This window comes from Oryctolagus cuniculus, chromosome 1 (genome assembly GCF_964237555.1).
Source record: "Oryctolagus cuniculus chromosome 1, mOryCun1.1, whole genome shotgun sequence".
Classification (NCBI taxonomy): domain Eukaryota; kingdom Metazoa; phylum Chordata; class Mammalia; order Lagomorpha; family Leporidae; genus Oryctolagus; species Oryctolagus cuniculus.
The window spans coordinates 145,415,649-145,429,524 of NC_091432.1; the positions used below are offsets into that span (position 1 = coordinate 145,415,649).

The following is a 13,876-nucleotide window of genomic DNA, read 5'->3' on the forward strand; positions in this document are numbered from 1 at the left end:
ACAGGCTGGCACGAGGCAGGGCAGGCCAGGGGCCCCAACCCTGCTGCCTCTGGACCCCCAGCTCCCTGAGGGTCCTGACAGTGAACCCCAAAGCACAGAGGGGCAGCCCTGAGGTCATGGGGTCAGCCTGAGCATGGTGAAGGCCCAGGGCCAGTCCTAGAGAGGCCGCATGGGCCTTTCCCTGGCTGGGGGGGGGTGTCCTGGAGGCTTGGGAATGCCCCTACCCTTTGTCTCCAGAGGACGGGCTCAGGCGGGGGGTGCCCAGGGCCCAGCACTGGGCTCACTGCAGCAGGGGTGGGGGCGTCTCCCCTGAGCGTGCAGCGGCACACAGGATCCCAGCCACAGGCCCGGCACAGTGGGCTCCGTCCAGTCTCCCTCAGGAAACCTGTTTCTAGGCTTAGCTCAGGGTCCAACCTGGCCCAGCTACCTGCAGACTGGGTGACCTTCCATGGAAGTAGGAGCCTTCCTCACGCCCAGCTCCCATCCCCATGTGTGTGCGGGCGCAGGCACCAGGGCTGGGGGGCAGCGCACTTCCGCTGAGGCTGCCAGGGCGACCACCGGTGCCATCACCGGTGCTGACACGGTGTGAGCAGCCCATGGTGACTGTTGCTGTCTCGCCTACCGTCGTCAGCGTTGTCATCAGCCCCCACCATAGAACCACCTGTGTCCCAGCAGCCCCACCCACTGCAGCCAGGAACTGTCACCTGGTCCCCGTGCTGGACGCCCTCTCTCGTCCCCTTATCATTCCCGTGCATCTGTCGGGGGCCAGGGCCACTCCCGTTGGTTTGTCGTGATGAACCCTGCACCTCTGAGTGCCCTCTGGGGAGGGGGTCTGGCCCCATGCTGGGTGGGTGCACCCGCGGGTGTGCCCTGGACTCGGCCAGGCCAGGCACCTGTGAGTAAGGCAGCTCCAGGGGCCCCCCGAGGACACTCGCGGGGCTGAGACTGGCAGAGCCAGGGTCTCAAGGACCACCCAGCCCTGGGAGTCGGCTCGGGGCACTGCAGGTTTGGGGGGGCCCCCCGAGGCTTGCTGTGGGGAATGCCGGTGGCCTGGCCCCCACCCCCAATGCCGTCCCCCCACCACGACGGTAGATGAAGGCCAAGGAGGCAGAAATGACACAGACATGGTTCTGTACAAAACCTGAAATATTTTTACTTTTTTAAAACTTTGGTCTAAGTTGCCTTAGACCTCATGGACTCGATACAAGAGTAATATGAATCGGGAAATAAAACACTTTAATAGCCACGATAAACTTTGTTAGAAATGTACATGTTGCCAAAATAATAATAATAAAATTAAAAAGAGAGAGAGAGACCAGCTTGGTGCCCGGGTTCGATTATATAAATGCTCATCAAGGACGGGGCGCGGGTTCCGAGCAGGCCTGGGCCCGGGGTCCCCCTCTCCCAGCCTCGGGCCCTGGACCCCGCCGCGCCTCCCCGGACAAGTGGGAGTGGGGAAGGCTTCCGCCAAGCTGCTTCTCCCCGTGGACAGAACATCCAGGGGACGGGTGTATAAACAAAGCTCATAAGAAATGTACAAATATAAAAAGCTACAAACATTAATAAATTACAGCATCACAAAACACGGAAACACTTCACAAGGTGCTAGTAAAATAACTGTATCCCCACCCCTCATCATACAAGAAGGAAAACGAAGAGCTGGTATAGAGTCGAAGTCATCCTGACGCGGGCGCGGCGGGGGCAGCGGCTGCACACACGGCACTTGTTTTTCAGGCAATACCTTAGTTCCTAAAAGAAAAACGACAGCGACGGGAACGGAAGGAAAGAAAGAGCGAGGGCAGAAGCGTCGGAACCCACTGTCCGTCAGACTCGGCAAAAAACTCGTATAAATGTTAATGGAGGACTCTCTAGAAAGAAATCCCTAAAGATACTTTTACTCTTATAAAAAAGAAGTTATTTAAAAAGCTATTTACACGCTACATTCTATGAAAAATATGCTTCAGGAAATACATCTAAAATGAAAATACAGGATTGCCTGAGAAACAAATCCAGCCACTCTGTGTCGCCGGGCGGACGCGCCGCCCAGGGACGACCCACGCTCGCCACGCACACGAGGGCCGCGTTCCGACTGCGAAGTGCTTCTCCGGAGCGTCGCTGGCAGGGCTGGCGGGGGCCCTCCCCGTGGCTTAGCCTGGGTCCCCCGGACCCAAAGACGTGGCCGAGCCCCCGCCCTTCCCTTTCCACACGGCTCCCTGGCTCCCTCACACACCGACCTGGCTGTCGGTCCCAGCCGCCCCCGAGGCATGCCCCCTGGGCATTCGGGGCACGAGGCCCACCACACGGCCTGCCGCGGCCAGCCGGGGAGCGCAGGGCACACCTCTCCTCGCTGGCCAAGCGCCCTCCGCACTTGTCTAAGAATCACTCGGGAAGGCAAGGGAAGGGAGGCACATCCACGCCCCACCTGCTCCTCCTCCTCTCTCCGTTCTTGGCCTTATTTTTTTAAGCCCCTGGAGGCTACCAGCCTGTGGCCAGCTCACGCTCTGGGGCTGGTGAGCATTGGCTCACTCTGCCTTCCTGGAAGGACTCACGCTCCCAGCAGAGCTGCGGAGGCCCCTGCAGTCACACCCACACTCAGGGGTGCCCGGAGGCTGTCCTGAACCTGGAATGGTCCTCCTCCTGGCAGGGCTGCTGTTCAGGAACTGGTCACTCTAAGCAACTTGAGAAAGGACGTCCGTATTCAAACCGCGGGACGGCCGGGCTCGGCTCCCCCCCGCCTGCTCCGGGACACGCGTTCGTTTGGGGAAGTGGTAGCTGGCAGGAGGCAAGGCCCCCACCCCCGGGCAAGGCAGCTTGGCCACCCTCCTGGGGGGCGATGGTTCAGCGGGGCTCCAGGGGTCCTGAGCGGAGCGAAGGCTCCTGGCTTTCCAAGCTTTAAAGGAGCAGTTTCCCATTCCGATGAATTTTCAGAATCTTCCCGAGCCTCTGTTTGGCGGTGGCCATGCCCTTTTTTGTACGTTTTCCTACAGAGAGATGGGGGGGGGGGGGGCAGGGACACGAGAAAGGAAGATGAGTGAGGGGCGGCATGCAGCCCCTCGCCCGCGCCCCTACGGCCCATGAAGAGCGGCTGGACTCAGGCTCAGGTCGGCATTCACGGAACGTGAGGCCACCCGGGGCCCCCACCCCCTGCAACGCGGCCACCTGGAGCCACGCCAGTGACCACGCCAGGCTCTCGATCTGGGGGGTGGACTGGGGGCAGGAGAGGGAAGACACAGCGAGGCTGCAGGGCCTCTGGCCAGGTTCCTCTGTCCCCCAGCCACACAGAGGGACCCTGGGCCTGGGTCAGCCTGGCTCACCGCAGGCCACCCCCAGCCACACTTGACCGCGTCAGGCCCCAGAGCTGAGGACCTGGACAACTCTGCCGTAACCAGGGTCCCCTCCCCGGCCCCATCCGTCCATCTCTGTCATACACAGACGAGGCACATCACCTGGCAGGCCAGCCGTAAACACTCAAGTGCTACACTGCGGGGCACGCAGATGCTCAGAGAGCCTGCCCTGGACCCCGGCATCTGCTGCCCCAGGCCCAGAACCACCCCTGGTGGAGCGCCGTCCCCTCCCAGGGAACAAGGCCATGACGGGGAGGGCGGGAAGGACGCTACCTTTGGCAGCGGTGCTGTTGTTGGGGGGTGAAGCCGAGGGCCGCCTCTGGGTGAGGAAGACGCCGGGTGCCATGGGCTGGGAGGCGCGGCCACCCTGGGCCCCGGCGAAGGCGCCAGCCGCCGTGTACTCATGGTCAGTCAGGCTGCTGCTGTGGGACTCGGGCGGGGGCTCGGGCGAGCTGCCCTCCTGCGAGGCCTGGCTGCTAGCCGTGCTGGTGGAGGCCGGCGTGGTGGAGGCCGGTGTGGTGGAGGCCGGCGTGGCCGAGGCCGGTGTGGCCGAGGCCGGCGTGGCGGAGGCTGGCGTGGTGGAGGCTGGCGTGGTGGAGGCCGGTGTGGCCGAGGCCGGCGTGGCGGAGGCCAGCGTGGTGGAGGCGGAGGCAGCGTTAGGAGTCAGCTTCCTCTTGGCGCTCTTCTTCTTCTTGCTTTTCTGCTCCTCCTTTGAACAAGGCACGCAGGTGCGTTACCTGCAGCCCTCAGACACCCACCACTATCACCGGGGACGGGGCAGACCCGCTGGGGGCAGGCGGGAAGGGCCGGACCTCTCCCGGGCCCACACATCTGGCCATGATGAGCTCAGTCTGCCAGCTTTGGCTCCCGACGCACACCTGCCCAGCGGCAGGGGGAGGTGGGGGGCGCGGTGGGGGGCTGGCGTGGCCTCTCAGATCCTGCTAACCTCCCTGAGCCCAGTCCAGGGGATACCTGAGGCTCAGGACCTCCCCTTCCTGAGTAAGAAGGAGCTGGAGGCAAACAAGACAGCGCTGGGGAGGAAGCCGGCTGCCGCCAGCAGAGGCTGCCGGCCAGGGGCACGTAGAGGCCTCAAGGCCCCCGCATCGAAGAACAGCCCACCCTCAGCAAGGGCACCTGCCCAGACTCAGGGTTCCAGGCCACCGAGTCTGGCTCCCTGCTCCCCACTCACAGGCCTCAGAGGCCCAGAAGAATGGGCCACTCTGTCATCAAGCAGCCCCAGGTCCTCTGCAGCCCGCAGCCTGGGTGGCCCGTGCCCGGGGGTGCCTGAGCCCAGGGGGCATGATGGTACCTGGCCACTGGGTGTCACCCACCTCAGCCCCTCCTCACCTGCTGGGACAGCTTGGCCGCGGCGGCCGCCAGCCCAGTCTCAATAGAGGCCACTCTGGTTCCCTCGCGTACAGGCCTGTCCTGTCTTGGCACTGACGGGCCGACCCTCGCTGTGGAAGAGAGAAGCCCCTCAAGCCATCAGCCACGGCCCATACCAGCCTCGTGGCCTGGGCCCACCCCACCTGGCCTGTCCCAGAGTCCAGGGCTACGAGCACCAGGCCCCTGGAGGCGAAGCCATCAGAAGCGTCACAGCCTGGCCACCCAAGCAGACAGGTGCCTCCCTGGTGTCTCCCTGGGGCAGAGCCCAGACACGCAAGACGGCAAAGGGCAGGCCCCGGGGCGGGGGGGCATGTGGAAGGAGGACAGAGCCCACGCCACTGGCCACAGTGGCAGGCATCCCACAGCCCCATAAAGCGGGCTTGGGGGTGGAGCTCCTCACAGGAGGAACCCAGAGAGGAGGGGCAGGAGTCAGGGGCTTCTGGGTGAGGCGAAGCTGGGCCCATCCCACCCCCAGGGCAGTGAACCCTCCCTGGGGGCCAGGCTGCCAGCGGTGGGCCGGGCAGGAGCAGCCCCGGACTCACACGCCTGCCCTGGCACTACCTGTGGGGCTGTAGGGGGCGTCGTCCGATCCTTTCCTCTTCTTGGACCGGGACTTGAAGACGGGGTTGTCTTCGTCAGACTCCAGGGAGGGGTAAACTGAAGGAGGCAGAGGGAAGGCGGGGCGCTGAGCCACTGGGCGTGGCCACGGGGGCGGGAAGCTGCAGGTGCCAGCAGCCCTTCTTGACCAGTGGCCCCAGGCCAGTCCTCAGGGCTGTGCCACATCACTGGGGACAGAAGCTACCCAAGTGAGGATGCCCCCGCTCAGAGCCCGTCCACAGGGGCTGGGCCTTGCCATACGGCGGGGCACCTGCACCCTGCCAAGCAGTCATGCCCGCCCCCCAGGACTGCTGTCCACACCACTGTTCGCAGAGCTGAGACCCAGAGGCCTGGCCATGGAGGCAGCTGCAGCGCACAGGGGGAAACCAGGGAGGCGTGGGCCCCGGGTCCCGGGAAAAGCTCTGCGTGGGGAGCAGTCTCCGCGGCTATCAAAGGAAATCGTGTCCAGCGTCCATGGCGCAGGGCCTGCCTGGCGGGAGCGGTTCAACTCAGGGACCTGCAGTGACCCGCTCTGAGCCGGGCGCAGCCCTCTAGCGCCAAGGCCTGCCAAGGACCCCCGGAGCTAAGACGGCCTGAAACAGAAGTTGGCTTCACTGTCAGTGTGTTTGTCGGAGCAGGGCGGGCCCCACCACGAAGACCCAATCTGTCCACCAGATGTGGGGCAGGGCCAGTGGGAGGCGTCTCCCGGGGACAGTAGGATAAACATGTAGCTCTCCCAGTCACAGCAGCCTTGGGATGGCTGAGGCCCGGCCTCTGGCCTTAGGAACAGGTGTTGGAGGCGGCCCCGGATGAAGTGAGCCACAGCACACCCGGCCTTGGGAAGCACGAGCCTGTGCCAGCTTCTCTCAGCAGTGGCTGCAACGTCTCCCTTGCAGCCGGAGCAGCTCCCCCTAGTGGGAGCCGGGAACCCCCAGCCTACCTCTGGTGTGGCCCCAGGCTTCTCCGCCTTACAGAGACCGACGGGCTGGATGGGCAGGGTGCAGCCCAGTAACCACTCGCCTGGGACAGAGCCAGGCAGCACGTGAGCACTGGCCCCCAGCAGGAAACCCACGCACCCATGTTTGCAGACGGCTACTCAAGACAGCCCAGAGCAGAAGCAACCCGCGCATCCACCGGCACACAGACAGGTTAACACAACAGCGGAGCGTTGGTCAGCCTTATAAAAGGAAGGGATTGGGGCCGGCGCTGTGGCCTGGTGGGTAAAGCCACCGTCTGCCGTGCCGATATCCCATATGGGCGCCGGTTCAAGTCCCGGCTGCTCCTCTTCCAATCCAGCTCTCTGCTATGACCTGGGAAAGCAGTGGTAGATGGCCCCAAACTTGGGGCCCCTTCACTTATGTGGGAGACCTGGAAGAAGCTTCTGGCTTCAGATCAGCCCAGCTCCAGCTGTTGCGGCCCTTTGGGGAGTGAACCAGCGGATGGAAGATCTCTCAGGGAAGGAGGGAGGGAGGGAGGGAGGCATCCTGACACTGTGATAGCCCAGATGAACCTTGAGGATATGATGCCAAGGGAAATCTATGAAATGTCCTGAACAGGCAAACCCACAGACAGACAGCGGAGCAGTGGTTCCAGGGGCTGGGGCGAGGCGATGGGCACAGGGTTTCCTTCCGCGGGTATGACTGCCCCGGAGGACTGCGGCCTCGGCTGCACACGCCAGCTCCCCAAGTGCACGCTTTCCCGCGGCAGACCTCACAGCAGTGAACCGCAGCTCAAAATGAAGGCGGGCCCCTGCTACCCAGCCGCCCCAGACCCCAGGGCAAGTGGCCACCCGTGCCGTAACGCTCACCATAGTCCGAGTCCTTGAAGCAGGCGTCCAGGTGGTCCTGCTCCTCCTCGTAGTCGTCCAGGTCCACGCTGTTCTTGGCGGGCCTCTTCAGCAGCCGCTTGCCTGCACCCTTGCCACCGCCACCCCCGTTCTTCCGGGTGCCGTGGGCCCCCAGCGAGCTGCCCTTGGCCTGGCCAGCGCCCCACGTGGTCTGCAGGCAGGAGTCGGAGGCCTGCAGGTTGGCCATGGACAGCATTCCCTGAATGGCTTCCTGCGTGCTGGGGGAGGCCGGGGGCTGGCTGGGGGCACAGGGAGACAGGGACTCAGCCCTTGGCCACGGCCCACAGCCCAAGGCCCATGCCCATGGGCCTCGCAGCCCAGCAGAGGGCACGGAGTGGCATGGGTGGCCAAGGGCTGATGATCTCCCCATGGGAAAAGGCCAGCTGCGCCCCTCCACTCACCTCCCCGTACGCCCGTGGGGAAGGCTGGAGGCCCGGGCAGGGTCAGGAGGCTGAGGACAGCGGGGCTTCCCCCCCCCCCCTTGCTCAGCTGTGAAGAGATTCAGCCACCTCCTCCCATGCCCTTCAGTGGGCTCTGCACACCCTACACTCCCACATCCACCCTGCACCTCTCTCCCCAGTGCAGAGCGTGTCCCCCTCCCCTCCCAGGACACCTGTCGGCCACTGCCCCGGGATGGCAGCAGGACGGCCTTCCCTCGCCAGGGGACCCCACTTCTCCATGCCCACCCTTGTGACCTCCCTGGACAGGCACAGCTGCCACTTGCCTCAGTCCAAGATCTCCGGCGGCACCAGAATCCCAGGCTTTCTCATGGCCACCCAACCGCCACTCCCACAGAGGCTGCCCGGGGCTCGGGCTGTGTCCTCGGCCCCGGCCCCATGCCTGCGCCTCCTCCCCCGGCGGCACTGGCTCCCTGCCTCCCAGAAGGGGCTTCTGAAACACCAGGGTGTGACAGGCTTGCCCGGGCTCCAGAGGGCTGGACAAGGTGGTCACTGTCACCTCACACAGCCAGTGCCCAGTGTTGCCTCAAGGCCGTCCACAGGGGCCTCCCCTCCAGGCCCCCAGAGCTGCCCACATGGTCCAGCCCCAGCCTCTTCATGAGGCCCTGCCCCCACCCTGGCTCACCTGAGCAGCTCACAACAAACGGCTGATGGGTCAGGGGTCCCCCTGGACCCCCAGGCCATGTGCAGCCCCACAGCCTCCCACACCGCCACACGGGCCTGGCCTTCAGCATCCTTTCTGGGCCGCATCCTTGCCCACCGCCCTGTGGCCCCAGCCCTGGCCAAAGGCGGACAGGACAGCCAACCCCAGCCTTCAGGGAAGGCCTAGTCGCACTGTCACTGTATCCAGCACTCCAGGAACCAGACTCAGGCACGCAAGATGCCTGCCATCTCCTTCCTCCACTCTGGGCCTGCCCCTCCCAGCACTCCTTTGGTACCACCCCCACTATGTCCAAGGACTGGCCGGAGCATTGTTAGTGAAACCATGAGAAGAGGGTAGGTGGGAGATGAACGCATGGCAGGCCCAGGCCCCGCTGGAGTGCACGTGGGTGCTGCGTGGACTTGTACACCCATGCCCTTTGCTGGAGGCAGGGCGTGTGGGAGGTGAGAGAGGAAACCAAGGCAGCCGCAGGGGCCATCCACTATCAGCAAACACACACAGGCGCCCAGGCAAGAGGGTTCCCAACATGGAGGCCCTGCCACCAGCCAGCTGGGAGACGAGGCTGTCCCCAGTGAACACAGCTGCTCCTGTGGCTGGCCATGCCAGCTTGTCCAGAGCTGTCTCCGAGGGCCAACACTGACTGAGGCCCAGACTCATCGGCCCTCTGAGGGTCCCGTGGACAAGGAGAGACTGCACCATGAGCCTGGGGAGGGGGGATGCAGCCACGTTCAGTCGCCGCCCACCAGCCAAAGCCACGAACATGGGAAAATCAAGTCTGGCGAGGCAGCCCTCAGAGCCCCTGGAGGCCCATGGTACCTGGGCCGCAGTGCTGCGGAGCAGGGAGCACGGACAGCTCACCCCACATGGCCTGCACCAGGCGCCTGACGCTCCAGCCTGCTGGGCCCAGATAGACAGGAGGGCGGGGCCTGCAGCCAGCCTGCAGCGGGGGCGGGAGGCGCCAGGACACCCACCACGCGGGTCCCACACAAAAAGCATGCTGCCACCCATGCCATGTAAGTGACCTGGGGGCGGGCCCGTCTGTCCACGCGGTCGCAGGCGAATCAGTGGGCAAAGCTTAACCAGTTGGCGTAGAAAATAATACTTTAATCCTCCAATTATCATACCAAAATCCTCTCCTTTTCCCTCTCCAGCGGTAAACACTAAGCAAACGATCCTCGAGAAATTAGCATATTTTCCTCAGCTGTTCTTCCCCAAACAGTCAGTACTCAAAACAGAGCAAATGGACCATCAAAAACTGACCAACGCTCCAAATGGGAGACTTGGGAGAGGAACTGCCCGCGGCGGCGCGGGGGCCGGCCGGCTGCAGAGGCCCAGTAGGCACGTGTGTGCACGTGTGTGGGCACACGCTGGCGCTGCACAGCGCGCTCCTCTGGACACACGCACAGGACCTGGCAGCTCGGGGCTTCTCCTTAGCACACAGGCCGCCCCCTCCTGGCTCTCATTCACAGCCAGGGTCCCCAACCCAACCCTTGCAAGACCCCCGGTGCCCAGCCAGGTACACAGACCTATTTGCCACCAACATGGATGGGTGGCCCCAGACGCCCTGGCCCCACAGTGGCCGGCATGGCGGTGTCAGCTGGCACACACTTCCTACCCAAGACGTGGACCCCAACACGTGGAGCCCTGCCCAGCAAGGGCCACAGCTTTGGCGGGGGGCGGGGCAGGCACTCACAGCCAGACATCACCGGGTGGGCACAAGCACCTCTTTCCAGGTCAGAACATAGACCACCTCATGCACACAGGGAATCTGTCCCCAAGGCACTGGGGGTACCTCCGCTCATGCTGCAGTCCCATTAAAACAGAGTGCCTATGGGGCTGGTGCTGTGGCACAGCTCGTAAAGCCACTGCTGCAGTGCCGGCATCCCACATGAGCACCAGTTTGAGACCCGGCTGCTCCACTTCCAATCCAGCTCTCTGCTGTGGCCTGGGAAAGCAGTGGAGGATGGCCCAAGTGCTTGGGCCCCTGTACCCACGTAGGAGACCCGGAAGAGGCTCCTGGCTTTGGATCAGCCCAGCTCCAGCCATTGCAGCCATTTGGGGAGTGAACCAGCAGATGAAGACCTCTCTCTCGATATTTATTTATTTCAAATAAATAAATAAATCTTAAAAAAAAAAAAAAGAGTACTAACAGCTGGCTGTGAAATAAAACACAGCCAATTGAGTCAGCCAGAGCTCCTCTCAATCACCCTTAATCCGCTTCACTGGAGCCCCTCTGTCATCTGAGAGTGGCCTCAGCCCACCCTGAACAGTCCTCGGGGCTGTGCTGAGCTGTCGGCCGCGCAGCCCCGGATCACCTACCCTGCAAAGTGCAGAGGCTCGGCAGCCACCCGGCAGGCCCCGTGGGCCCTGTCTTCCGCAGGCCAAGGCGCTCCCGTCAGACAAGGGCACACATATCACGGGCTGGCGCAGTCAACACCCTGGAGACCCCAGGCGTGGGCTCGAGAACCACATGGAGAGTCTAGGCCTGCCTCTGCTGTGCACTGGGATCTGCACTGGGGAACGCCACTCCCCATGGTGGCTGGGGTCCCCACGTGCACCCAGCTGGGGGCTTCGAAGGCATGTGTAGACCCACCCCCTCAGGCACTGGTCTGCGGTACTCAAGCGGAATCCCCTTGTGATTCTCATGTAACGAAACGAGGTCACAGTGATGAAAACAAAACAGACACCCGTGACCTCCCTGGGACTGCTTTGAGAGCCACAAGCCAGCCCTAGCTCTCCTTGCACACAATGCCCAGTGGGATGCTGGCCAGGCCGGCACCTCTGTCCTCTGGGAGCCCTGCCCGGGCCCCAGCCAGCTCAGCCCCTGCTGGCCCCAGCCCCACAGCCCGAGGGCCAGCCTTGCACCTGCCGGACGTGGCCGGGGCCCACCTGTTGGGGTTGTACTCGAGTGCCCCGACCTCCTCGCTGGCCTGCAGCAGGTCCAGGATGCCAGCCGCAGAGCCCCCGCTCTCCTTCTTGGCTTTGGCGTTGCGGCCGGGCTTGGTGTCCGTGTCGATGTGCAGCAAGCCCTCGTCTGACGAGTCATCACTCTGCTGCGAGGCACAGAGCAGTCGGTCAGCGGGGCTCCCGGGATGGAAGGGGGCTCCTTCCTCCCTTCAGGCACGCCAAGGGCCCCTGAGAGCCCCGCCCGCCAATGAGCACAGGCTGGGTGGCTCACCTTGTACACGGTGGAGTCCAGCTTTGGCTTCGTGGCGGGCGTGGGCAGCACCTCCTTCTTATCCAGCAAGACTGCGAGCAGAGCAGACGGCGTCCGGCACTGGCCCCCGGTGGCCCTCCCCCGCCCCCCAGGCCCCGCCACACTCACAGGACAAGTCCCTTTTCGGGGCATTCTTCTTCCTCCTGATGGGGAACTCGTCGATCTTGAGCTCCCCGTCGTCCGACACGTACTCGTACTCATCCCGCACGGGCTTGGGCTGGTCCTCCTTGAAGTTCTGCAAGGCCCCGAACACCCCAGGGCTCGTCGGGGGCCGCACCGCCTTGGAGCTAGGGCAGCAGAAGGCGGCGAGTCAGCGGGCGCCCGTGTGGCCCAAGGCCAGCGCATGGGCAGCATGGCCCTCAGGACCCTGGCCCCGGGGCAAGTGTCGGCGCTGCCCTGCCTGCTCAGGGCTTCGGGAACTCACCCAGCCCCAGCCCCATAGCCCACTCCCGGACGCTGTGTTCCCCGAGCGTGGCCCTGAAGCAGCCCGCGTGGCACGGAGAAAGCATTTCCCTGGACGGTGTAAGTACACGAGCCTCCGCCCCACTGTCCAGGGCCGCAATGGCGTGGGCCTCCAGCCAGCGGCTCAGATACCCTGACACGTGCTGAAACCAGCCTCACACACAGCAATGGGATCCAACCTGCCTGTTTTTTGTTTTCTTTTTTTTTCCCCTGCACTGCTATTTTAGAAAAATGAATTCATGGCCAGGGCCAAAGCACAGACACAGTGATCTAAGAGCCGCGTAATCCGTCTCCCTGCGGGGCCAGGCAGAGCTCCCACACACAGGCGTGCCCACGCACTCGGCCTGCGAGCACTCTGGCCTTGGCCTCCGCGAGGGCTGCAGTACAGCTTCCCTCCCAAGGACAGGGACAGCAGGCCCAGGCAGAGATGTCCGGTGCTTCCAACAGACACAGCTCCCATCGGGAGCCCAGGGAGCCACAGCTGTCTGGTCAGCACTGGGCACAGGGTGGTGGCGGGGCCACAGCACACACATACATGCACACACAGGCAAGTGTGCGTGCACAGCCGGAGAGCCACCTGCAGCTCTCTCCTCCCGTTTTACACTCTCAGTAGCACTGTCACCGACCTGATGCCACCCGGGAGCCTTCCCGGGACCCGGATGCAGAGCTTTGGATAAGGTAAGTGACACGCTCGAGGCTCGAGACATGCGGTAACGTGTTGGGCATTGCCTAAAACCTCCACTACAATATGGCGCCTGGCGGATGTTCGAGGGGCCTGTCTGCGGCTGCTGCGGTTAAGCCACGTAAGATCAGACCACCGGCAGGGACAGGTCCACTTTGGTTCCGGACACGTGGACAGTGCGTGATCCCTATACTTTGCTTAAGATGCCCCTGTGCGTGGTCTACCCATGCCTGCGTGACCTTTTCACTGATTGGCTCCCTTACTGCGCACGTCCTTCGTAAGCTTTATAAGCCTGCACACTTCCTCAATAAAGTGGTTCCTGCTTCGACAGAACTCACGGGTGCTGTGGTGTGTTTGACCAGTCGACCTTACCTCTCCCATTCACCTTGTCGGGGAGTGTCTGTACTGCCCCCTGCTGGTCAGGGGTCAGCCTCGGGCTTGAGACCCCAACAGTAATGGAGCCCCGCAGATCAGACCCACACACGTTTGGCTTCTGCTGGGGCTTCTGCTGGGACCCCGACCCTTTCCGCACTCTCTCAGGCCCTGCTTCCTGTTTCTCCAGCACCCAGAAAGGGAAACTGAGGCCAGGCCAGGGAAAGTGGCCACCACTTCCCCAGGGACATGAGTCAGCAAGTGACCGCATGGGGAACATCTCAGCGGGACTGGGGGCCAAGCTCACGTGTCCTGAGTCCTGCCTGGCAGGTGTGCCACTCCTAGAATGCTGTCCATCACTCAACTCAGCACCTCCTCCCTCCTCCCAGAAGTCCTCCTGACTCCCATGTGAATCCTTCTCCAGGGCACTTGTCACAGCCATAACTTTAGGTGGATTTATCAGATTACTAAGTTCACCCTGCCCCCCTCACTGGCCACTAAGAGCCAAGGCCATGCCCATGTCCTCAGCACCAGCCCACAACTGCCCAGCAAACACCTGTGGAGTCACCCGCACTCCCCCGCCAGGTGCTGTGCCTCCCACAGGCGGCCTCCTTCCAGCCCACCCCCAGTGCTGCTGTCCCGGCCTGCCCTGCAGAGGCCCACGCAGAGGCTGTGCCACTGTAGCTCTCCCCGGATCTGCACCGGACCACGGGTCCCAGGGCACAGACGCTACCAGCTCATGGGAAGGGGCACTGCCGGGGAACCCAAATGCTCAGGTGTGTGTGCTCTGTACTCTGTGTATGTGTGTATGTGTGCGGTGCAGTGTGTAGTGGGAATGCAGGTGGTAAGTA

The 13,876-nt window shown here is 63.4% G+C and overlaps 1 protein-coding gene across 4 annotated transcripts in view; it reads right to left on the reverse strand.

Moving 5' to 3' along the window:
- Nucleotides 1-1,128: 1,128 nt before the first annotated feature.
- The window catches only part of PHF2 (PHD finger protein 2), an 89,144-nt gene continuing 76,396 nt past the window's right edge, over nucleotides 1,129-13,876 (reverse strand). Inside the window, exons 15-22 of one of the 4 annotated variants that reach the window (XM_070049984.1) lie at nucleotides 11,618-11,796; nucleotides 11,471-11,541; nucleotides 11,158-11,342; nucleotides 7,135-7,412; nucleotides 5,292-5,387; nucleotides 4,692-4,801; nucleotides 3,618-4,053; nucleotides 1,129-2,981 (exon numbers count right to left, since the gene is read on the reverse strand). In XM_070049984.1, coding sequence (XP_069906085.1) covers nucleotides 2,893-2,981; nucleotides 3,618-4,053; nucleotides 4,692-4,801; nucleotides 5,292-5,387; nucleotides 7,135-7,412; nucleotides 11,158-11,342; nucleotides 11,471-11,541; nucleotides 11,618-11,796 — 1,444 coding nt within the window. In that variant the 3' untranslated portion in view covers nucleotides 1,129-2,892. Of the gene's footprint in view, nucleotides 2,982-3,617; nucleotides 4,054-4,691; nucleotides 4,802-5,291; nucleotides 5,388-7,134; nucleotides 7,413-11,157; nucleotides 11,346-11,470; nucleotides 11,542-11,617; nucleotides 11,797-13,876 lie in introns of all 4 variants that reach the window. The other 3 variants (XM_070049983.1, XM_051846983.2, XM_051846981.2) reach the window with 3 other exon arrangements.